The sequence below is a fragment of the Delphinapterus leucas genome, chromosome 1 (genome assembly GCF_059928025.1).
Source record: "Delphinapterus leucas isolate spDelLeu-1000000601 "Yukka" chromosome 1, BTC_Dleu_Yukka2, whole genome shotgun sequence".
Classification (NCBI taxonomy): Eukaryota; Metazoa; Chordata; class Mammalia; order Artiodactyla; family Monodontidae; genus Delphinapterus; species Delphinapterus leucas.
The window spans coordinates 62032288-62056425 of NC_143129.1; the positions used below are offsets into that span (position 1 = coordinate 62032288).

At 39.5% G+C, this 24138-nt stretch overlaps 2 protein-coding genes across 2 annotated transcripts in view; one reads left to right on the top strand and one right to left on the bottom strand.

Annotated features, from left to right (window-relative positions):
• Positions 1–24138, top strand: part of ANKRD45 (ankyrin repeat domain 45) — a 50731-nt gene that overhangs the window by 13385 nt on the left and 13208 nt on the right. Inside the window, exons 3-4 of the mRNA XM_089910994.1 lie at positions 13718–13812; positions 14843–14981. Of these exons, the coding sequence (XP_089767120.1) occupies positions 13718–13812; positions 14843–14981 (234 nt within the window). The remainder of the gene's footprint in view (positions 1–13717; positions 13813–14842; positions 14982–24138) is intronic.
• TEX50 (testis expressed 50) lies at positions 1892–4523 on the bottom strand. The gene is made up of 2 exons (XM_089911023.1): positions 3643–4523; positions 1892–2728 (listed from the first exon to the last, which is right to left on the bottom strand). Exons 1-2 carry the CDS (start codon positions 3970–3972, stop codon positions 2522–2524), a joined length of 537 nt encoding a protein of 178 aa, XP_089767149.1. The 5' UTR covers positions 3973–4523; the 3' UTR covers positions 1892–2521.

Sequence of the window (24138 nt, forward strand, 5' to 3'; positions counted from 1 at the left end):
TCCATTTTTTGTTCTCAAGGTTGCTTTGGCTATTCGGGGTCTTTTGTGTTTCCATACAAATTGTGAAATTTTTTCTTCTAGTTCTGTGTAAAATCCATTTTTGAAGAATGACCCATGGCATTTAGAAAACACAATCCAGGAACAAATTTTGCTGTAACTTTTCTGAAAGTTTGGGGCTTATGGTGTTAAGTTTCATTGGCTTTGTTACCAAATGCAAGTCCCTGTGTCTGACATGCAGTGAGGCCAAACAATACCAAAACGTTGGAGTTTGGAGCACAGAAAGGTTTATTGCAGGGCCATGCAAGGAGATGGGTGGCTTATACCTTAAAAACCCCGAACTCCCTGAAAGCTTTCAGCAAAGCCCTTTATAGGAAAGGTGAGGGAGGGTCATGGTTAGTTGTTGCAAATGTCTTGGTGTCAGATTCTTTGTTCTTGAGTCAGGTCATGGTCAGGTCACGATGTTCCTGTAAACCTCCACCAAAATAAACAGTATTCTGTGTTCTGACAAGGGCAAGGTCCCAAGGCTCTACTTTCATCCTCTGAGGTCCAGGCCTGGCCAAGAGGAGGGGTCCCTGCATGAGCCGGTTACCCTTCCGGGGAGCGTTTGTCCAGCACCCAGTCTGAGTCCTCCCGCCAGTGCCCAGCCCCGGCTGAGGAGGCAGATCTCAGCTGGCGGAACCCTTAGGGCCAGGTCCCCAGACCCTGCCCAGCCGTCATCACTGAGGAAGCCAGGTGCCCAGGACCCAACTGGCCCTCTGACTCCTCAGGGCACCCAAACAGTGGCCGGGACCCATGGAGATGTCACCGCCCTTTGGTCGAGGAGGTGGGGATGGGGGAGAGATTCGTTGCTGCTTCCAGGCCTGGGCCTGGCCAGTGGGTGGCTTTGGCGAGTGCTCTGGAGCTCTGCGGGACATAGCCCTCAGCCTGTCCCTGGGCCTCCCAGCTCACCCGCCAGGCCCGAAGCCAGAGGGCCTGGAGGGCCCGAGGGAGAAGGACGCGATCCACCTCTCACTGCACTCTCTGCCATGAGGACCACTGTGAGGCTGACTGTTGGCAGAGCGGGACCTCTAACCGCCAAGCCAACGGTCATGCTAAAGGCCGCGTACCTGCCCCACTTTCCATCTCCCTCATGTCCATCTGTTTAGTTTGGGTCCTTACAGTCTTAGGGGAATTAGACCTATCATTTCCTAGTGATGAAGATAAGAAGACTATAATACTATAAACTAGTCTTCTGTTTCCAGATCAATGATGGGATTGCAAGGATTGGTGCTTCATGGTAATGTAGCTGTGAAATGTCAAAACACAAACTGCGCAACATAAAATGTAACATTTGTTTAATTCAGACTGAACAAGAGTATAAACCACTTCCATTTCTTGATCTAATGATGAGAGGTTTACAGGGCTGCGGACTCCCTACCCAAGAGACTCCTCTATACTACTGAAAATTTGACTATTAGAGATAAATTTCATTGGGTCTTCGAGGTTCATAGACTTTTGAAGTGTTCAAGGGTCCTCCATTAATAGAGATACGTATCAGTGTTCTCTTAGAGGGAATTAGTTGACAGTTCAGAGCTCTGAAGGTACGGAGCAGACATTCATGGACATGTGGGAGTAGGGTTGTGGTTAGGGAAGTGTGGAAGTAAGGAGGGGAGTGGAAAGTGGAACCATAAACAAACTTTTAATAATCCACAATAACCCAAGGCAGGCACTGTTCTCTTCTGTTATTTATAAAGACTGTAGCATTATCTATTACTGTACAAAGGATTGTTTTTTTAAAAGTTTTTTTCCCCTTATATTGATGGGAGGTATATTATAGATCTGGTATATTTTTCTGGGATTCTTCAACATGTTGTTAAGAAAATCTGTCCTAGTCTCAGACCAGTCTCTCAGCTTTTGTTTGGAAAATATGGAAACCATACTTTAAAAAAAAATTGAGGTGACTGATCAACAAAAGTGTGGAATATTTTAAAAAACTGGGGCATCTTATCAACAAAAGCTTGAAATTAAAAAAGTGTTGATACTTAATTCCTCATTTATTTTACTGCAAATGGAAACATTTATACTTTAAAAAGTTAATCTGTTCCTTAGTATTTCCGTACCATTTTAACAATATGAGATGGGAAATTAAACGTCTCAGTGTGGCCATAAAATTTGCTCAGGAAACTAAGAAAAATCACAAATATTATTTAAATCAGAGATTTACTGAAACACTAAATGAAGATTCTGTTCTACAGATTGCTTAATGATTAGTAATCGAACGCATTGAAAAGGATAAAGCACTTAAACATGAAGCAGTGATCCTATACAGTCTTTCCCCATTACTTTTAGTGAGTATGGAGCCGTTTTAGCTGAATAGAAATAACTGTTCAATCCAGACTTTGTTGGAAGGTTTCCTTAAAGAACCTGGCAAAAAATTTACAAAGGATGCCAAACAACCATTTTTGTCCTTACATGAGTTCTCGCAATAGATTTCTTGTGTAGTCTTCATAATGGACTGAGCTATATTTGCATATGGATATGTCTAGTATCCTCTGGCTCCTTCTCCTTCACTCTTCTTCCCCTTTAGTTTTTGGTGCTTGACTTTCTTAGCTGGAGGATGATGGGACACCTCATTCAGGTACTTGGTGATCATTGATGTTGTGGCCACCGGTCTGCAGAGTATTTGGTCAATGTCATAGATGGGCTGGCTTTCTAGATCATTACCAGCTGTATCTAAGGAGGCTTGTTTCTTCAGTTAAAAGGAGAAAAAAAATATTAGAGATTTTTTTATTACTGTAGTTCAAATTAAATTTGTTTTCTGGATATATACACTTAAACTCCAAATACCACATGTTAGTTATTTATGCAAAGAAAAAGTTACTGTAGATGAAAGGTATAAATGCAGAAGAAATGCTCTTTTTTATATGCCCTTGTATAAGGTTATAGCGATCATTATCACCATCGGCAAACATTTAATAAGTACTTTCTGTGATCAGAGCATTCTGCTGGGAGGAATTATTTGAATATTAGTAAAATATTTTCCTTTACTAAACAACCTTAAGGTATAATGTGATAAAGTCATAGTCATTTTATAAATATCTAATTGTTGTGAAGGTCAATGAGCTTTTAAGATTGCCTCAAAATACGGTGTCACTGGCAAAGTGGGAAATTAGTTTAAGAGTGCTATTTTCCAGAAAGTTATACTAAAATTAGAAATTAGTTTGCAGTCCATTAAAAAAACACATGCCGACTTTTGTATACTTAGCTTTCTTAGACAGATCGGGAAGGGATCTAACAAAATGTCGTTCCATATCCTTAATTTTATGGATCAGGCAGCTGAGAAAGATACAATGACTTACCTAAGGGCCCAGACAGATACCTTCACTTCCTATGCATTCTATTCACTGTAGCTCACTACTTTCTTGGTGTGTTTCGTAACTTAAAATAATCTATCTAAAATTAATAGGTTATTTTAAGGACCTTCTAATTGAGTACACCTTTGCTGAACACCTGACACATGCAAGAAACTGCTACATGCTGGGGATGAATGGTGGAAATTGGGGAGGTTATGAAGAAGAATAAGACATGGTTCTTTCTCTCAAAGAAGATGATAATCTTATCTTTTAAACTCTTTGATAGTCTATATTATTATTTGCATCACTAATTCACCTTTTTTTTGTGTTTCTTCCATTTCACCCACAGGTAATGAGCAGATAAAACAGACAGGATTGAAAAGAGAACTTGTACTAAAATATAAATAAGATGTAAAAGACACTGAAATATATCCATACTAGCAAAATTGCAGCATAGTTTGTTCAGAGGGTAAGGTAGACGGTGAGATGGAGAAGGCTTAACTTTCAAATGATGCGTTTCTTCTGGAAAAATCTCCCATCCAACCTTTGTCCAGGTAGTGCCATCACAAATGCAGAAGCTCTCCCTGAAGAAGCAGATAAACAACAGAGGAAAAATCAGGGATAGTCCTTGAGAAGGCATCTTTCTTTCTCAAATGGAAAAAGCATTTATAGTCAAAAATTGGTTACAGAGAGAGCAGAAATGCCCTGAGTATTAGTTAACATGGTGTTCCAGTCAAAGCACTGAAGATACTTTTACTAGTCAGCAAAATATACACTGATGATCACTGTAACATCATCAGTCATAGTGATTCAGGGATAAATTCAGTGATGTCATAGAGAACCACACTGGACTGAAAAGGTGTTGCCTAGCCAATCACCTTGGATTTCTTAGGAACACTTTTTCTTGTTTTTTTCCAGAATAGTTTGAGCCTCTTCAGTTTTCTGAAAAACAAATACCTTACTAATATTTTGCTAGCTAATAAATTTAAATTGTAATTATCTTAATAGAATTTCATGGAAACAACTTACCTATATCCTTTCCAACCCTTTTTTTTTTTACATCTTTATTGGACTATAATTGCTTTACAATGGTGTGTTAGTTTCTGCTGTATAACAAAGTGAATCAGCTATATGTATACATATATCCTCCCAAATCCCCTACCTCTGCATCTCCCTCCCACCCTCCCTATCCCATCCCTCTAGGTGGTCACAAAGCATGGAGCTGATCTCCCTGTGCTATGCGGCTGCTTCCCACTAGCTATCTATTTTACATTTGGTAGTGTATATATGTCCATGCCACTCTCTCACTTCGTCCCAGCTTACCTTTCCCCTCCCAGTGTACTCAAGTTCATTCTCTATGTCTGTGTCTTTATTCCTGTCCTGCCCCTAGGTTCTTCAGCACCATTTTTTTTTTTAAGATTCCATATATATGTGTTAGCGTACAGTATTTGTTTTTCTCTTTCTGACTTATTTCACTCTGTATGATAGACTCTAGGTCCACCTCACTACAAATAACTGAATTTCGTTTCTTTTTATGGCTGAGCAAAATTCCATTGTGTATATGTGCCACATCTTCTTTATCGATTCATCGGATCTTTGTCCATCCATGTTGATGGATAGTTAGGTTGCTTCCATGTCCTGGCTATTGTAAATAGCGCTGTAATGAACATTGTGGTGCATGACTCTTTTTGAATTGTGATTTTTTCAGGTTATAGGCCCAGTAGGGGGATTGCTGGGTCATATGGTAGTTCTATTTTTAGTTTTTTAAGGCACTTCCATACTGTTCTCCATAGTGGCTGTATCAATTTACATTCCCGCCAACAATGCAAGAGGGTTCCCTTTTCTCCACACCCCCTCCAGCATTTATTGTTTGTAGATTTTTTTTTTTTTTTTTTGCGGTACGTGGGCCTCTCACTGTTGTGGCCTCTCCTGTTGCGGAGCACAGGCTCGGACGCGCAGGCTCAGCGGCCATGGCTTATGGGCCTAGCCGCTCCACGGCATGTGGGATCTTCCCGGACCGGGGCACGAACCCGTGTCCCCTGCATCGGCAGGCGGACTCTCAACCACTGCGCCACCAGGGAAGCCCAATTGTTTGTAGATTTTTTGATGATGGCCATTCTGACTGGTATGAGGTGATACCTCATTGTAGTTTTGATTTGCATTTCTCTAATGATTACTGATGTTGAGCATCTTTTCATGTGTTTGTTAGCAATCTGTATATATTCTTTGGAGAAATGTCTATTTAGGTCTTCTGCCCAGTTTTGGATTGGGTTGTTCGTTTTTTTTGATATTGAGCTGCATGAGCTGCTTGTATATTTTGGAAACTAATCCTTTGTCAGTTGCTTCATTTGCAAATATTTTCTCCCATTCTGAGGGTTGTCTTTTCATCATGTTTACAGTTTCCTTTGCTGTGCAAAAGCTTTTAAGTTTCATTAGGTCCATTTGTTTATTTTTATTTCCATTTCTCTAGGAGGTGGGTCAAAAAAGATCTGTGATTTTTGTCATAGAGTGTTCTGCCTATGTTTTCCTCTAAGAATTTGTTAGTGTCTGGCCTTACATTTAGGTCTTTAACCCATTTTGAGTTTATTTTTGTGTATGGTGTTAGGGAGTGTTCTAATTTCATTCCTTTACATGTAGCTGTCCAGTTTTCCCAGCACCACTTATTGAAGAGGCTGTCTTTTCTCCATTGTGTATTCTTGCCTCCTTTATCAAGATAAGTTGACATATGTGCGTAGATTTATCTCTGGGCTTTCTATCCTGTTCCATTGATCTATATTTCTGTTTTTGTGCCAGTACTATACTGTCTTGATTCCTGTAGCTTTGTAGTATAGTCTGAAGTCAAGGAGCCTGATTCCTCCAGCTCCGTTTTTCTTTATCAAGATTGCTTGGGCTATTCAGGATCTTTTGTGTTTCCTTACAAATTGTAAATTTTTTGTTCTAGTTCTGTGAAAAATGCCATTGGTAGTTTGATAGGGATTGCACTGAATCTGTAGATTGCTTTGGGTAGTATAGTCATTTTTACAATGTTGATTCTTCCAATCCAAGAACATGGTATATGTCTCCATCTGTTTGTATCATCTTTAATTTCTTTCATCAGTGTCTTATAGTTTTCTGCATACAGATCTTTTGTGTCCTTGGGTAGGTTTATTCCTAGGTATTTTATTCTTTTTGTTGCAGTGGTAAATGGGAGTGTTACCTTAATTTCTCTTTCAGATTTTTCATCATTAGTGTATAGGAATGCAAGAGATTTCTGTGCATTAATTTTGTATCCTGCAACTTTACCAAATTCATTGATTAGCTCTAGTAGTTTTCTGGTAGCATCTTTAGGATTCTCTATGTATAGTATCATGTTATCTGAAAACAGTGACAGTTTTATTTCTTCTTTTCCGATTTGGATTCCTTTTATTTCTTTTTCTTCTCTGATTGCTGTGGCTAAAACTTCCAAAACTATGTTGAATAAGAGAGGTGAGAGTGGGCAACCTTGTCTTGTTGTTGGTCTTAGTGGAAATGCTTTCAGTTTTTCACCATTGAGAACAATGTTGGCTGTGGGTTTGTCATGTATGGCCTTTATTATGTTTAGGTAAGTTCCCTCTATGCCTACTGGAGGGTTTTTATCATAAATGGGTGTTGAATTTTGTCAGAAGCTTCTTCTGCATCTATTGAGATTATCATACGGTTTTTCTCCTTCCATTTGTTAATATGGTGTATCACATTGATTGATTTGCGTATGTTAAAGAATCCTTCCATTCCTGGGATAAACCCCACTTGATCATGGTGTATGATCCTTTTAATGTTCTGTTGGACTCTGTTTGCTAGTATTTTGTTGAAGATTTTTGCATCTATGTTCATCAGTGATATTGGCCTGTATTTTTCTTTCTTTGTAACATCTTTGTCCGGTTTTGGTATCAGGGTGATGGTGGCCTCATAGAATGAGTTTGGGAGTGTTCCTCCATCTGCTATATTTTGGAAGAGTTTGAGAAGGATAGGTGTTAGCTCTTCTCTAAATGTTTGATAGAATTCGCCTGTGAAGCCACCTGGTCCTGGGCTTTTGTTTGTTGGAAGATATTTAATCACAGTTTCAATTTCATTACTTGTGACTGGTCTGTTTTTATTTTCTATTTCTTCCTGGTTAAGTTTTGGAAGGTTATGCTTTTCTAAGAATTCGTCCATTTCTTCCAGGTGTCAATTTTATTGGCATATAGCTGCTTGTAGTATTCTTGTAGTATTCCTTTGTATTTGTGCAGTGTCAGTTGTTACTTCTTTTTTTTAAAATTTATTTTATTTTATTTATTTTAATTTTGGCTGCATTGGGTCTTCGTTGCTGCACACGGGTTTTCTCTGGTTGCGGTGAGCGGGGGCTACTCTTTGTTGTGGTGCACAGGCTTCTCATTGTGGTGGCTTCTCTTGTTGGGAGCACGGGCTCTAGGTGTGCGGGCTCAGTAGTTGTGGCTCACGGGCTCTAGAGCACAGGCTCTGTAGTTGCTCCGCAGCATGTGGGATCTTCTCGGATTAGGGCTCGAACCCATGTGTCCTGCATTGGCAGGGGGATTCTTAACCACTGTGCCACCAGGGAAGCCCCTGTTACTTCTTTTTCATTTCTAATTCTATTGATTTGAGTCTTTTCCCTTCTTTTCTTGATGAGTCTGGCTACCAGTTTATCAATTTTGTTTATCTTCTCAAAGAACCAGCTTTTAGTTTTATTGATCTTTGCTATTGTGTCCTTCATTTATTTATTTTTTTATTTCTGATCTGATTTTCATCATTATTTTCCTTCTGCTGACTTTGGGGTTTTTTTGTTCTTCTTCCTCTAATTGCTTTAGGTGTAAGGTTAGGGTGTTTATTTGAGGTTTTTCTTGTTTCTTGAGATAGGATTGTATTGCTATAAACTCCCCTCTTAGAACTGCTTTTGCTGTATCCCATAGGTTTTGGGTGGTCATGTTTTCATTGTCATTTGTTTCTAGGTATTTTTTGATTTCCTCTTTGATTTCTTCAGTGATCTCTTGGTTACTTAGTAGTGTGTATTGGGGTGTCTGTGAACTTATTATGCTTTTAGGCAGCCTCTCTGCTGATGGGTGGGGTTGCGCTCCTGTTTTGCTAGTTGTTTGGCATGGGGTGTCCAGCAGTGGAGCTTGCTGGTCGCTGAGCGGAGCTGGGTCTTAGCGTTGAGACGGAGATCTCTGGGAGAGCTCTCGCTGATTGATATTACGTGAGGCTGGGAGGTCTGTGGTGGCCCAATGTCCTGAACTCGGCTCTCCCACCTCAGAGGCTCAGGCCTGACACCCGGCCAGAGCACCAAGACCCTGTTAGCCACACGCTCAGAAGAAAAGGGAGAAAAAAAAGAAAGAAAAATAAAATAAGTTATTAAAATTAAAAAACTAATTAAAAAAAAGAGAGCAACCACACCAGTAAACAAATCCGCCAATGATAACAAGTGCTGAAAACTATACTAAGATAAACATAAAAATCGGAAACTAGTCTGTTGCATACAGCAAACCCCAAGTCTACAGTTGTTCCCAAAGTTCACGGCCTCAGTTTTGGGACGATTTGTTGTCTATTCAGGTATTCCACAGTTGCAGAGTAGATCGAGTTGATTGTGGAGATTTAATGCACTGCTCCTCAGGCTGCTGGGAGAGATTTCCCTTTCTCTTCTTTGTTCACACAGCTCCTGGGGTTCACCTTTGGATTTGGCCCCGCCTCTGCGTGTAGGTCGCCTGAGGGCGTCTATTCTTCGCCCAGACAGGAGGGGGTTAAAGGAGCAGCTGATTGGGGGGCTCTGGCTCACTCAGGCTGGGGGGAGGGAGGGGTACAGTAGTTATAATTCGAATGTGGGGTGAGCCTGTGGCAGAGGCTGGCGTGATGTTGCAATAGCCTGAGGTGCCCCGTGTGTTCTCCCAGGGAAGTTGTCCCTGATCCCAGGACCCTGGCAGTGACGGGCTACAAGGCTCCCGGGAGGGCAGGTGGGGATAGTGACCTGTGCTTGCACTCGGGATTCTTGGTGGCTGCAGTAGCATCCTTAGCATTTCATGCACGTCTCAGGTGTCTGCGCTGATAGCCGCGGCTCGCGCCCGTCTCTGGAGCTCCTTTAAGCAGAGCTCTTAATCCCCTCTCCTCGCGCACCAAGAAACAAAGAGGGAAGAAAAAGTCTCTTGACTCTTAGGTCCAGACTTTTTCCCGGACTCCCTCCCGGCTAGCTGTGGCACACTAGCCTCCTTCAGGCAGTGTTCACGCAGCCAACCCCAGTCCTCTCCCTGGGATCCGACCTCCGAAGCCCGAGCCTCAGCTCCCAGCACCCACCAGTCCCGGCCGGCAGGTGAGCAGACAAGCCTCTCAGGCTGGTGATTGCTAGTTGGCAGCGATCCTTTGTGCGGGAATCTCTCCGCTTTGCCCTCTGCACCCCTGTTGCTGTTCTCTCCTCTGTGGCGCCGAACCTTACCACACATCCCCCCCCGCCCCGTCTCCACCAGTGAAGGGGCTTCCTAGTGTGTGGAAACTTTTCCTTCTTCACAGCTCCCTCCCAGAGGTGCAGGTCCCATCCCTATTCTTTTGTCTCTGTTTTTTCTTTTGCCCTACCCAGGTACGTGGGGAGTTTCTTGCCTTTTGGGAAGTCTGAGGTCTTCTGCCAGCATTCAGGAGGTGTTTTGTAGGAGCTGTTCCACTTCTAGATGTACTTTTGATGTATTTGTGGGGAGGAAGGCGATCTCCGCGTCTTACTCCTCTACCATCTTGAAGATCCTCCCCAACCCTTTTGAAGTATGGTACTTTCACATCTACTTACAAAGTAGCTATAGCTGTATCATTTCATACAACCTAGCATCTGCTTCTGTTTTTTTCATTCTGGAATGTCCTTCCCTTCAAATAGTAAGGCAAATGCTGAGTCCCTCCTCCTTTTGACCTATGTCTTTTTGGTGGCAATGTGGTACTATCAGGTAGTGGGTGAGGGGTGGGGAATTTGGCGTGGTAAGTGAAAAAGAGATGGTGAGGCTGCATGGCATATGATAAGAAGGTGACACAGACTCTGCCTTTAAGGAACCTACAGTCTAGAGGTAGAAGCAAAAAACAGGATAACAAAAAATTACAAGACAGATTAAGCTAAATCAGATTATAATCATGTCACAATTGATAGAACAATGAGATCTACCTGGGGGAATTAGAAGTTTCACAGAAGTGCATTTTAAAGTAAGCTTTGAAGAATGAGTAGAATTTTGGTGGGTGGCAATGCAGAGAGGGCATTTTAGGTTGAGGAAACATAATAAGCAAAGAAATTCTGTGTAAACCTTTAAACAACCATTTATAAATATTTATTGAGCACCTCCTATGTGCTAAATACTGTTCTAGGAGCTGAGAATACATACAGAACTAGGCATAAAACAATCTTTATGTTTATGGAGTTTACTTTGTGGTAGGGAGACACAGAAAATAAAATTATCTAAATCTATGTATCTATGCAGTGTTACGGAGAAAAATAGAGTGGTAACGGGGTTATGAAGTTGCCAGCAAGTGAGAGTGTGTTATTTTATAGAGGGCAATCAGGAGAGGCTTCTCTGTTAAGGTGATGCTCGAGCAGAGACCTGAGGAAATGAAGGAGTGAGCCTGGGAGCAGAGGGAACAGGGGGTAAATAATGGACAGGGTCTCTGGATGAATGTTGCAAGGGATGAAGCTGGAAAGATATTTTGTGGCTAGATAGATCTTGGAAGGCCCCACATTTTATTCAGTAGTCAATTGGGAGTCATTTACAGAGTTTTGAGGAGAGGAGTGACAATAATAATAAACTTATTGAGTGCTCTACTGTGTGACAGGCACTGTGTCAAGACGTCTGCATGCATTATACTATAATACATTGCGTTTAATTCTTACAACAACCCTATGAGGATGGTGCTATAATACTTGCATTTTCTAGATGGAGAAACTGAGGTTAGTGGGGTTAAGATATTGCTATGGTCTGAAAGTTTGTGTTCCCCCCAAATTCATATGTTGAAATCCTAATGCCCAATGTGATGGTATTAGGAAGTGGGGCCTTTGGGAGATGCTTAGGACATGAAGGTGGAGCCCTCGTGAATGGGATTAGTGTTCTTATAAAAGAGTCCCCACAGAGTTCCCTAGCCCCATCCACTATGTGAGGGCACAGTGAGAAGGTGCTGGCAATAAAGGAAGAGGGTTTTCACTAGACTGCAACCATGTTGACAGCTTGATCTTGGACTTCCCAGCCTCCAGAACTGTGAAAAATAAGTTTCTGTTGTTTATAAACTACATAGTCTGTGGTATTTTGCAGCCTGAATGCAGTAAGACAGGTATGGTGGCATTAAGAGGATGCTTGCAGTAAGCTCCTTTCTCTACCAAGCTACCCCAAATAAATATATGCTGTTAGTAAAATCGGTGTGCTTATTATATAAATGCAGTTCTATGACAAGTCCCTTAGTCCCCTCTTCCAGCTAATTCCTCTGCTAAACTTCATCCTGTATTGAAATTCTGGGGCCACTACTGACTCCAGATCACCCAGCTAGTGGAGCCAAAACCTAAACCTTGGATTCCAGTTTAGGGAATTAATTCTGTTTGCAACATGAATGGCGGGTTTGAAGCTGTGACTGACAAAACTATTCAGCTGCAAAAACGTGCTGTCTTTCATGAAAAAGGAAGATGACTCAGGCTGGAGCTGCAGGCCAAGAGGATGGAGCCTTACACCAGAGATGATTATCCCCAGGCTTTGATACCTAATAGAATTTGCCCTGTGGGACTTCAAAATTACTTGGGAGTGTGGTGACTCCTTTTTTCCTCTAATTTCTCACTTTTGGAATGGCATTATCTATAACTGTTGCTCTGTGCCTGTCCCACCATTGTATTTTGGGAGCAGAGAACTTTGTTTTCTAGTTTCACAGGTCTACAGATGGAGAGGAATTTTACCCCAAGATAGATGGGTCATACTAATGTCTCATGCATACCTTGTTTAGATGATGAGATGAGACTTTTGAGCTGATGATATTTTAGATGAGCATTTGGACATGAGTTGATGTTGTAATGGGTTGAAGCTTTTGGATGTTGGCATGGGGTAAATGTATTTTGCATGGGGGATATGTAGGAGTTTTGGGAGGTCAGAGGGCCGACTGTGGTAGGCTGAAAAAAGTCTGCCAAAGATATCTAGGTTTTAATCCCTGGAACCTGTCAATGTTACCTCATATGGGATTTTGCAGATCCTTAAATTAAGGATCTTCAGATGGGGAGATTATCCTGGATTATCCAGGTGGGACCTAAATGTAATTACAAGTGTCCTTATTATAAGTGAGAGGCAGGAGATTTGACACAGAAGAGGAGAACGTGATTTTTCTGTACGCGGGCCTCTCACTGTTGTGGCCTCTCCCATTGCGGAGCATAGGCTCTGGACGCGCAGGCTCAGCGGCCATGGCTCACGGGCCCAGCCGCTCCGCAGCATGTGGGATCTTCCCGGACCGGGGCACGAACCCGTGTCCCCTGCATCAGCAGGCGGTCTCTCAACCACTGCGCCACCAGGGAAGCCCAGGAGAAGGTGATTTGATGATGGAGCTAGACATTGGAGTGGTGTAGTTTGATTGAAGATGGAGGAAGGAGGCACAGCCAAGGGGTACAGGCTGCCACTAGAGGTTGAAAACAGCAAGAAAATAGATTCTCCCTTCAGAGCCCCCAGAAAGAATCTCCCCTGCCAACACAATCAGCTAAACTGATTTCAGGCTTTTTGCCTCTAGAATTGTAAGGGGATAAACTATAAACTTGTGTTGCTTTAAGCCACCAAATTTATGGCAATTTGTTATAGCAGCCACAGGAAACGAATACATCAATTGTTAAATTAATTTGAGGCTAATCTACCATTTACTATATTCAGTTGTTCTAAGAATATGGTAAAGCTTTCCATTTACTTGAGTTTTTTATTTCTCTCAAAATGTTGTAATTTTGTTTAAACAGGTCTTGCAAATTTTGCGACGTGTGCTATAGAGAATGGAATTATTTTAAACACTTTTTTTTTTTAAAGAGGGAAGCTATTTGAATTTATTTTGAAGGATAAAGAAGGGTAAAGCAAGTGACAGTTTTTCTCTTGGAAATGTTTTTTGTTCCTTTCCCCAGAGTAGGTATTTTGATAGACGATAGTCTCTTTGGTATCGGGTATCACATTTTATGTTTATTTGCTCTTTAAAAATTTTAGCACAATTCTAGGAATACAGTGAGTGCCCCAAAGTGCTGTGCTAGTTGAATGTTATCCTTTTGAAGTTCCCCAAGGAAAACAACTGCAACAAATCTCCTATACAGTCTTTATAAAACTCTGGGGATATAAATGTACATTACAAGCATGTAATGTTTGTCATGCATATTTTTTGGTCTTTGTCTTATTAATATGCATTTTACTGTTCTATTCTTTCAGATGCAAGGCTGGCGCTAAAAAAATATATTGCAAAGGTCTCTGCAATTGTTACAGATACAGCAAAGGGACCAGGGAAGCTTTTTAGGGAAGACAAGGTACTGCATTGTGATTATAGTTTGCTCTGAAGTCTTCCGAGATTTTTGCCTTGTATCTTTAATTTCTACACTAATGCACTAGAGGTAGGTAGCGGTCCTCACTGCTCTCTTCTCCCTCCCTTCCTTCATTTATTCCTTTTTTTTTTTTTTTGCGGTACGCGGGCCTCTCACTGTTGTGGCCTCTCCCGTTGTGGAGCACAGGCTCGGACGCGCAGGCTCAGCGGCCATGGCTCACGGGCCTAGCCGCTTCGTGGCATGTGGGATCTACCCGGACTGGGGCACGAACCCGTGTCCCCTGCATCAGCAGGCGGTCTCTCAACCACTGCGCCACCAGGGAAGCCCTTTATTTTATTTTATTTTTTATTTTTTTGCATATACATTTATTCGTGTCTCTATTATTACAAACTATAGAGTAATGAACATCTTAAATCAGATATCAGCAGTTTGCTGCTCACGTGCAAAGAGATGGTTTTGCAATGCAAATTGAGAGGTTTTCAGTGAGGTGGAGCTCTTTTTGCATTTCTTGCACTTTCTTCTCCTGTGAACCACCTGAGAAGGAATAAAATATCCTCGGCATTGCCCGTTGAGTTGCATGCAGCTCATACCATCCACCCATTTTTTTCCAACCTTTGCAAACACTTTTCTTTATCACAGGCTCATTGAAAATAAAGAATTAGGGAGAAGGTGTAGACTGGCCCAAGGCTTCATGACTCTAGATTATGAGTTTCTTTATACGCACATTCCACTAATGTTAGAACTGCACTCTCAGATATAGTAGCCCCTAGCCATATGAGATTATTTAAATTAGAATTAATTAAAATTAAGTAAAATTAAAAATTCAGTTCCTCAGCCACTTTTCTAGTGCTCATTGGCTATGTATGTCTAATGGTGACTGTATTGGACAATGCAGATACAGAACATTTCCATCATCACAGAAAGTTCTGTTGCACAGTGCTGGTTTAGAGATACTATATAGAATTTTATTTTTAAATAAACAAGTGGAAAGTAAATTCTTTGTTTCTGTCTCTAGAATACCATCCTCAATGCATGCCGTATAAAAAATGAATGGCTGGAAACCCATTTAGAAGCTTCCATTAATGAGCTTTTTGAGCAGAAACAGCAATTGGAAGATATTGTGACTCCTATCCTCACAAAAATGGCTACACCACGTAAGTTTTGGATAAAAATGGTTTGAATGTCAGAAAAGATGAAAATTAGGTTCAATGTTGTTATTTCTGAGATAATCTGATTTCAACAATCTTCATTAAGTAGCCATTAACCTTGTTACAGGCACTAATCTGTAACTCAGTTTCATTGAGTTACAATATTAATAATAAAAATAATAACAGAGTTATTTCTACAGAGAATGTCTAGTACTAATCTTATTACCATCGTTAATCATTTAATTTTATGTAATTTACTATAGTTTTGACCAGTGATTTTCAACCAGGAAGACATGTCCTTCAAGGAGATAGAGCGGCAGAATTTGAAAAAAACGTTTTCAGTAATGTAACTCTATAGTTTGAAAAACGTATTGTGGGAATACTGTCCTGTCAGTGGAGAAGGTGCACTGTCAGAATCTTGGTGGCAGGTGTACCTAAGATTTTAAAAATATCAGCTTTATTGAGATAGAATTCTCATACCATAAAATTCACCATTTAAAAAATGAAAAATTCAGCGGTTTTCAGATTTATATAATCATCACCACTGTCTAATTTTAGAACATTTTACCAGCCCGAAGAGACACACCATATCTATTAGTAGTCACTGCCCATTCCTCCCTTCCACAAGTCCCTGGCAACTACTAATCTACTTTTTATCTCTATGGATTGCCTGTTCTGAACATTTCAGAGATAGATCATATAGTCTGTTGCCTTTTGTATCTGGCTTCTTTCGCTTTGTATAATGTTTTTAAGGTTTATCCATGTTGTAATATGTGTCAGTATTCCTTTTTATCGCTGAACAGTAGTCCATTGTATGGATTCAACTTTATCCATTCATTAATTGATGGACACTTGAGTTTCTACTCATTTGACTATTATAAATAATGCTGCCATGAATTTTTGTGTACAAATTTTTGTGTGGCCTCATGCTTTCATTTCTCTTGGGTATATATTTAGGAGTAGAATTGCTGGGGTCATATAGTACCTCTATTTCTGACCTTTTGAGGAATTGCCAAACTTTTTCCAAACTTCCATTCCATAAGCAATATATATGAGGATTCCAATTTCTCTACATTGTTATCAACATTTGTTATTATCTTAAAAAAAATTTTTTTAGCTGTTCTAGTGGGTATGAAGTATCTTAATGTAGTTCTGATTTGCATTTCCTTAATTACTGGTGACGTTAAACATTTTTTCAAGTGCTTACTGGCCATTTGTATATTTTCTTTGGAGAAATGTCTCTGAATCTTCTGCCCATTTTTAAGTTGAGTTGTCTTCTTATGTTTTTAATTGAAGTATAGGTGATTTATAATATTAGTTTCAGGTGTACAGCACAGTAATTCAATATTTTAATAGAATTTAAAGTTACTACAAAATAATGGCTACACTTCCCTGTGCTGTTCAATATATCCTTGTTGCTTATTTATTTTATGTGTAGTGGTTTATATCTCTTAATCCCCTACCCCTATCTTGCCCCTCCCGTCTTCTCTCTCCCACTGGTGACCACTAGTTTGTTCTCTATATCTGTGAGTCTGTTTGTTTTGTTATATTCATTTGTTTTATAAAAATTTTTTTAGACTCCACATATAAGTGATAACATAGAGTATATGACTTTCTCTGACTTATTTCACTAAGCATAATACCCTCTAAGTCCATCCATGTTGTTGCAAATGGCAGAATTTCATTCTTTTTTATGGCTGAGTAAACATACATATATAAACACACACACACACACACACACACACACACACACACACACACGACACATCTTCTTTATCCATTCATCTCTTTGTTTTGCTTTGTTTTTTTTGGTTTTATTTTTGGCCACGCCAGTCAGCTTGTGGGATCTTAGTTCTCCAATCAGGGATTGAACCTGGGCCCCGGCAGTGAAAGCACCAAGTCCTAACCACTGGACCACCAGGGAGTTCCATATCCATTTATCTCTTGAGGGACACTTAGGTTGCTTTTATATCTTGGCTATTGTAAATTGATGCTGCTATGAAAATTGGGATGCATGTTTCTTTTTGAATTAGTGTTTTCATTTTCTTCAGATACACACTCAGGAGTGGAATTGTTGGATCATATGGTAGTTCTATTTTTAGTTTTTTGAGGAATCTCCATACTGTTTCCACAGTGGCTGCACCAATTTACATTCCCACCAACAGTGCAAGAGGGTTCCCTTTTCTTTATATCCTTGCCAACATTTGTTATTTATGGACTTTTTGAAGATGGCCATTTTGACAGGTGTGGGGGGATAACTCATTGTGGTTTTGATTTGCGTTTCTCTGATGATTAGTGATGTTGAGTGTCTATTTGTATGCCTGTTGGCCATCTGTATGTCTTCTTTGGAAAAATGTCTGAATTTTGAAAAATTCAGATCTGCCCATTTTTTAATCAGACTTTTTGGTTTTTTGATGTTGAGTTGTCTGAGCTGTTTGTATATTTTGCATGAAAACCCCTTTTTGGTTGCATCATTTGCAAATATTCTGTAGGTTGTCTTTCCTTTTTGACCATGGTTCCCTTTGCTGTGCAAAAGCTTTTAAGTTTAATTAGGTCCCCTTTGTTTATCTTTGCTTTTGTTTCTTTTGCCTTTGGAGACAGATCCAAAAAATTATTGCTGTGATTTATGCCAAACAGTGTTCTGCCTATGCTGTGTTCTAGGAGTTTTATCATTTCAGGTCTTAAATTTAGATCTTTAATCCATTTTGAGTTTATTTTTATATATGGTGTGAGAAAATGTTCTAATTTCATTCTTTTACATGTAGCTGTCCAGTTTTCCCAGCACCACTTATTGAAGAGACCATCTTTTCTCCATTGCATAGTCTTGCCTCCTTTGTCAGATTAATTGACCATAAGTGTGTGGGTTTATTTCTGGGCTCTTTGTTCTGTTCCTTGATCTAATTTTCTGTTTTGTGCCAGCACCATGCTGTTTTGAATTACTGTAGTTTTGTAGTATACTCTGAAGTCAGGGCATGTGATACCTCCAGCTTTGTTCTTTTATCTCAAGATTGCATTGGAAAATTGGAGTATTTTGTGGTTACATATAAATTTTAGTATGATTTGTTCTAGTTCTGTGGAAAATGCCATTGGTATTTTGAGAGAGATTGCATTAAATCTGTAGATTGCTTTGTGTAGTGTGGACATTTTAACAATATTAATTCTTCTAATCCAGGAACATGGGATGTCTTTCCATTTCCATTTATCATCTTCAAATTCTTTCATTCATGTTTTATAGTTTTCAGAGTATAGGTTTTTCACCTCTGAGGTTACAGTTATTCCTAGGTTTTCTTAATGCGATTTTGAATAGGATTTTAAACAGGCTTGTTTTCTTGCTTTCTCTTTCTGATAGTTCATTATTAACATATGGAAAAGCAACAGATTTTTGTATATTAATCTTGTATCCTGCAACTTTACTGAATTCATTTATTCTAATAGTTTTTTGGTGGAGAATTTAGGGTTTTCTATATAGAGTATCTTGTCATATGCAAATAGTGTCTTTATGTCAAAGAGTGTTTTTCCTATGTTTTCCTCTTAGAGTTTTATAGTGTCTGGTCTTACATTCAGGTCGTTAATCCACTTGAAGTTTATTTTTGTGTATGGTGTTAGAGAGTGTTCTAATTTCATTCTTTTACATGTAGCTGTCCAGTTTTCCCAGCACCACTTATTGAAGAGGCTGTCTTTTCTCCACTGTATGTTCTTGCCTCCTTTGTCGTAAATTAGGTGCCCATATGTGCGTGGGTTTATCTCTGGGCATTCTATCCTGTACCATTGATCTATACTGGTTTTGTGCCAGTACCATACTGTCTTGATTACTGTAGCTTTATGGTATAGTTTGAAGTGGGTGAGCCTGATTCCTCCAACTGCATTTTTCTTTCTCAAGATTGCTTTGGCTATTTGGGGTCTTTTGTGTTTCCATATGAATTGTAAAATTTTTTGTTCTAATTCTGTGAAGAATGCCATTGGTAGTTTGATAGGGATTGCATTGATACTGTAGATTGCTTTGGGTAGTATAGTCATTTTCACAATATTGATTCTTCCAATCCCAGAACATGGTATATTTTTCCATCTGTTTATGTCATCTTTGATTTCTTTCATCAGTGTTTTATAGTTTTCTGAGTACAGGTCTTTTGCCTCCTAGGGCAGGTTTATTCCTACGTATTTTATTCTTTTTGTTGCGATGGTAAGTGGGATTGTTTCCTTAATTTCTCTTTCTGATTTTATATTGTTGGTGTATAAGAATGCCAGAGATTTCTGTGCATTAATTTTGTATCCTGCAACCTTACCAAATTCATTTATTAGTTCTAGTAGTTTTCTGGTGGCATCTTTAGGATTTTCTATGTATAGTATCATGTCATCTGCAGACAGTGACAGTTTTACTCCTTCTTTTCCAATTTGGATTACTTTTATTTCTTTTAAGACTTCCAAAACTATGTTGAATAATAGTGGCAAGAGTGGACATCCTTATCTTGTTCCTGATCTTAGTGGAAATGCTTTCAGTTTTTCACCATTGAGGATGATGCTTGCTGTGGGTTTGTCATATATGGCCTTTATTATGTTGAGGTAGTTTCCCTCTATGCCCATTTTCTGGAGAGTTTTTATCATAAATGGGTGTTGAATTTTGTCAAAAGCTTTTTCTGCATCTATTGAAGTGATCATATGGTTTTTATTCCTTAATTTGTTAATATGGTGTATCTCATTGATTGATTTGCGTATATGTAAGAATCCTTGCATCCCTAGGATAAATCTTACTTGATCATGGTGTTTGATCCTTTTAATGTGTTGTTGGATTCTGTTTGCTAGTATTTTGTTCTGGATTTTTGCATCTATGTTCATCAGTGATATTGGTCTATAATTTTCTTTTTTTGTGATATCTTTTCTGGTTTTGGTATCAGGGTGATGGTGGCTTTGTAGAATGAATTTGGGAGTGTTTCTCCCTCTGCAATTTTTTGGAAGAGTTTGAGAAGGATGGGTGTTAGTGCTTCTCTAAATGTTTGATAGAATTCACCTGTGAAGCCACCTGGTCCTGGGGTTTTGTTGGTTGGAAGATTTTTAATTATAGTTTGAATTTCATTACTTGTGATATGTCTGTTTATATTTTCTAATTCTTCCTAGTTCAGTCTTGGAAAATTGTACCTTTCCAAGAATTTGTCCATTTCTTTGTGGTTTTCCATTTGATTGGCATGTAGTTGTTTGTAGTAGTCTCCTATAATCCTTTGTATTTCTGCAGTGTCATTTGTGATTTCTCCTTTTTCATTTCTAATTTTATTGATTTGAGTCCTCTCCATCTTTTTCTTGAGGAGTCTGGCTAATGGTTTATCAATATTGTTTATCTTCTCAAAGAACCAGCTTTTAGTTTTATTGATCTTTGCTATTGTTTTCTTTGTATCTATTTCATTTATTTCTGCTCTGATCTTTATGATTTCTTTCCTTCTACTGACTTTGGGTTTTCTTTGTTCTTTCTCTACTTGTTTTAAGTGTAGGGTTAGATTGTTTATTTGAGATGTTTCTTGTTTCTCGAGGTAGGCTTATATTGCTATAAACTTCATTCTTAGAACTGGTTTTGCTGCATCCCATAGCTTTTGGATTGTCGTATTTTCGTTGTAATTGGCCTGTAGGTATTTTTTGATTTCCTCTTTGATTTCTTCAGTGATCTCTTGGTTATTTAATATTGTATTGTTTAGCCTCCATGTGTTTGTGTTTTTTATGTTTTTTCCCCTGTGATTGATTTCTAATTTCATAGAGTTGTGGTCAGAAAAGATGCTTCATATGATTTCAATGTTCTTAAATTTACTGAGGCTTGATTTGTGACCCAAGATGCGATCTATCCTGGAGAATGTTCAATGTGCTCTTGAGAAGAAAGTGTAATCTGCTGTTTTGGGATGGAATGTCCTGTAAATATCAACTAAATCTATCTGGTCTGTTGTGTCATTTAAAGCTTGTGTTTCCTTATTAATTTTCTGTCTGGATGATCTGTCCATTGGTGTAAGTGAGGTGTTAAAGTCCCCCACTATTATTGTGTTACTGTTGATTTCCTCTTTTATAGCTGTTAGCAGTTGCCTTATGTATTGAAGTGCTTGTGTGTTGGGTGCATAAATATTTATAATTGTTAACTCTTCTTCTTGGATTGATCCTTTGATCAATATGTGTTGTCCCTCCTTATCTCTTATAACAGTCTTTATTTTAAAGTCTATTTTGTCTGATACGAGTATTGCTACTCCAGCTTTCTTTTGATTTCCATTTGCATGGAATATCTTTTTCCATCCCTTCACTTTCAGTCTGTTTGTGTCCCTAGGTCTGAAGTGGGTCTCTTGTAGACAGCATATATATGGGTCTTGTTTTTGTATCCGTTCAGCAAGCCTGTGTCTTTTGGTTGGAGCATTGAATCCATTCATGTTTAAGGTAATTATTGATATGTATGTTCTGATTACCATTTTCTTAATTGTTCTGGGTTTGTTTTTGTGGGTCATTTTCTTCTCTTGTGTTTCCCACCTAGAGAAGTTTCTTTAGCATTTGTTGTACAGCTGGTTTGGTGGTGCTGAATTCTCTTAGCTTTTGCTTGTCTGAAAAGCTTTTGATTTCTCTGTTGAATCTCAGTTAGATCCTTGCTGAGTAGAGTAATGTTGGTTGTAGGTTTTTCTGTTTCATCACTTTAAGTATATCCTGCCACTCCCTTCTGGCCTGCAGAGTTTCTGCTGAAAAATCAGCTGATAACCGTATGGGGATTACTTTGTATGTTATTTTTTGTTTTTCTCTTGCTGCTTTTAATATTTTTTCTTTGAATTTAATTTTTGTTAGTTTGATTAATATGTGTCTTGGTGTGTTTTTCTTAGGGTTTATCCTGTATGGGACTCTCTGCACTTCCTGGACTTGGGTGACTATTTCCTTTCCCATGTTAGGGAAGTTTTCACCTATAATCTCTTCAGATATTTTCTCATACCCTTTCTGTTTCTCTTCTTCTTCTGGGACCCCTATAATTCAAATGTTGGTGCATTTACTGTTGTCCCAGAGATCTCTGAGATTGTCTTCAATTCTTTTCATTCTTTTTTCTTTATTCTGCTCCTTGGCAGTTATTTGCACCATTTTGTTTACCAGCTCACTTATTAGTTCTTCTGCCTCAGTTATTCTGTTATTGATTCTGTCTAGTGTATTTTTCATTTCAGTTATTTGTTTGTTCTTTAGTTCTTCTAGATCTTGGTTAAATATTTTTTTATTTTCTCAGTCCATGCCTCCATTCTATTTCTGAGATTCTGGATCATCTTTACTATCATTACAATGAATTCTCTTTCAGGTAGATTGCCTGTTTCCTCTTCATTTGTTTGGTTTTGTTGGGTTTTACCTTGTTCATTCATCTGTGACATATTTTTTTGCTGTCTCATTTTTTTCAAATGAGTGGGATTGTGTTCCTGTCTTGGTGATTGTTTGGCCTGAGGCTTTCAGCACTGGAATTTGTAGGCTGTTGTGTAGAGGTGGGTCTTGGTGCTGAGTTGAGGACCTCCATGAGACCTCACTCCGATGAATATTCCCTAGGGACTGAGGTTCTCTGTTAGTCCAGTGGTTTGGACTCGGAGTTCCCAGTGCAGGAGCTTCAGCCTGACCCCCGGCTCATGAACCAAGATACTGCAAGCCATATGGGGTGGCAAAAAAAAAAAAAAAAAAAAAAAAAAAGAATCATAACAAAGTAAAAAATAGAATTAAACTAGTAAACTAACAGATATGTGAGAAAGAATATAAAAATAAAAATGTAGATAACTAAACAAGCAGAATTTACAACTGTACCACAATAGTGAAAAAGAGGAGGGAAAAGAAAAAAGGAAAAAGTGGGGGAGGCCTTAGCTGTGGAGGGCGGGGCCTAAGCAAGGGCAAAGTTTGGGTGGTGGGCGTGGCCTATGCTCAGGACCCACAGGGCTGGAAAAGGCCCTGGGGGCTGTGGGGGGCGGGGTTTAGCCTCAACGCAAAAGAAGGGGCTCAGGCTTGCCTACCACCCCTGGTCTCAGAGAGTGGGGGACCTCACCTGGGAGCCCAGGAGGCTTCCTGGGCTCGAATGGGTGGGGCAAATGCCCTCTACTCCTCTCCCGCTCCTCTCAGAGGACCCCTCCTGTCTGCCTGTCCTGATCTCCCTGGCGTCCCCCCCTATGCCCCCAGTACCAATGCGGCCGTGGGGAAGGGGAGCCCTGGAGGGCAGGAGACTACCCTGGGAGCTCAGCAGGCTCCCTGGGCCCGAGTGGGTGGGGCAGTTGCCCTCTGCTGCTTTCCCACTCCTCCTGGAAGGCTCTTCCCGCCTGCCTGTCCTGATCTCCTGGCCTCAGGGGTGCTGATTCTGTCTGGCTTCCACTTCTCCTCCCCTCTCAGTCCCACCATTTCACTTGGGGGTTCCTCCCATCTCCTTGGGTGTCAGGGTTTCCCACCAGTGGCTGGCAGGTGCCCTAGTTGTGGGGAGATGCTAACTTGGAGTCTTCCCACACCGCCATCCTGACTCATTTTGGTATTAGGGTAATGGTGGCATCATAGAATGCATTTGGGAGTGTTCTCCCATCTTAAAAATTTTTTGGAATAGTTTGAGAAGGTTAGGTACTAACTCTTCTTTGTATGTTTGGTACAATTCTTCTGTGAAGCCATTTAGTCATGTCTTTTGCTTTCTGGAAGTTTTTAAAATTACAGTTTCAATTTCACAGGTAATGATTGGTCTGTTCAGATTGTCTATTTCTTCTTGATTTAGTTTTTCTAGAAATTTGACCATTTCTTCTAGGTTGTTCAATTTGTTGGCATGTAACTGTTCATAATATTCTCTTATGTTTTTTTGTATCTCTGTGATAGCAGTTGTTATTTCTCCTCTTTCATTTCTTATTTCGTTTATTTGGGTCTTCTCTCTTTTTTTTCTTGATGAGCCTGGCTAAAGGTTTATCAATTTTATTTACCTTTTTAAAAAACCAGTTCTTGGTTTCATTGATCTTTTCTGTTGTTTTTTTGATCTCTGTTTGTTTTTGCTCTGATATTTATTTTTTTCTTTCCATCTGCTAACTTTGGGCTTTGTTTGTTTTTCTAATTCCTTTTTTTAAAATGACAGTACTTTAAATTTATTATTTATTTTATTTATTTATTTTGGCTGTGCTGGGTCTTAGTTGCGGCATGCGGGATCTTCATTGTGGTATGTGGGATCTTTAAT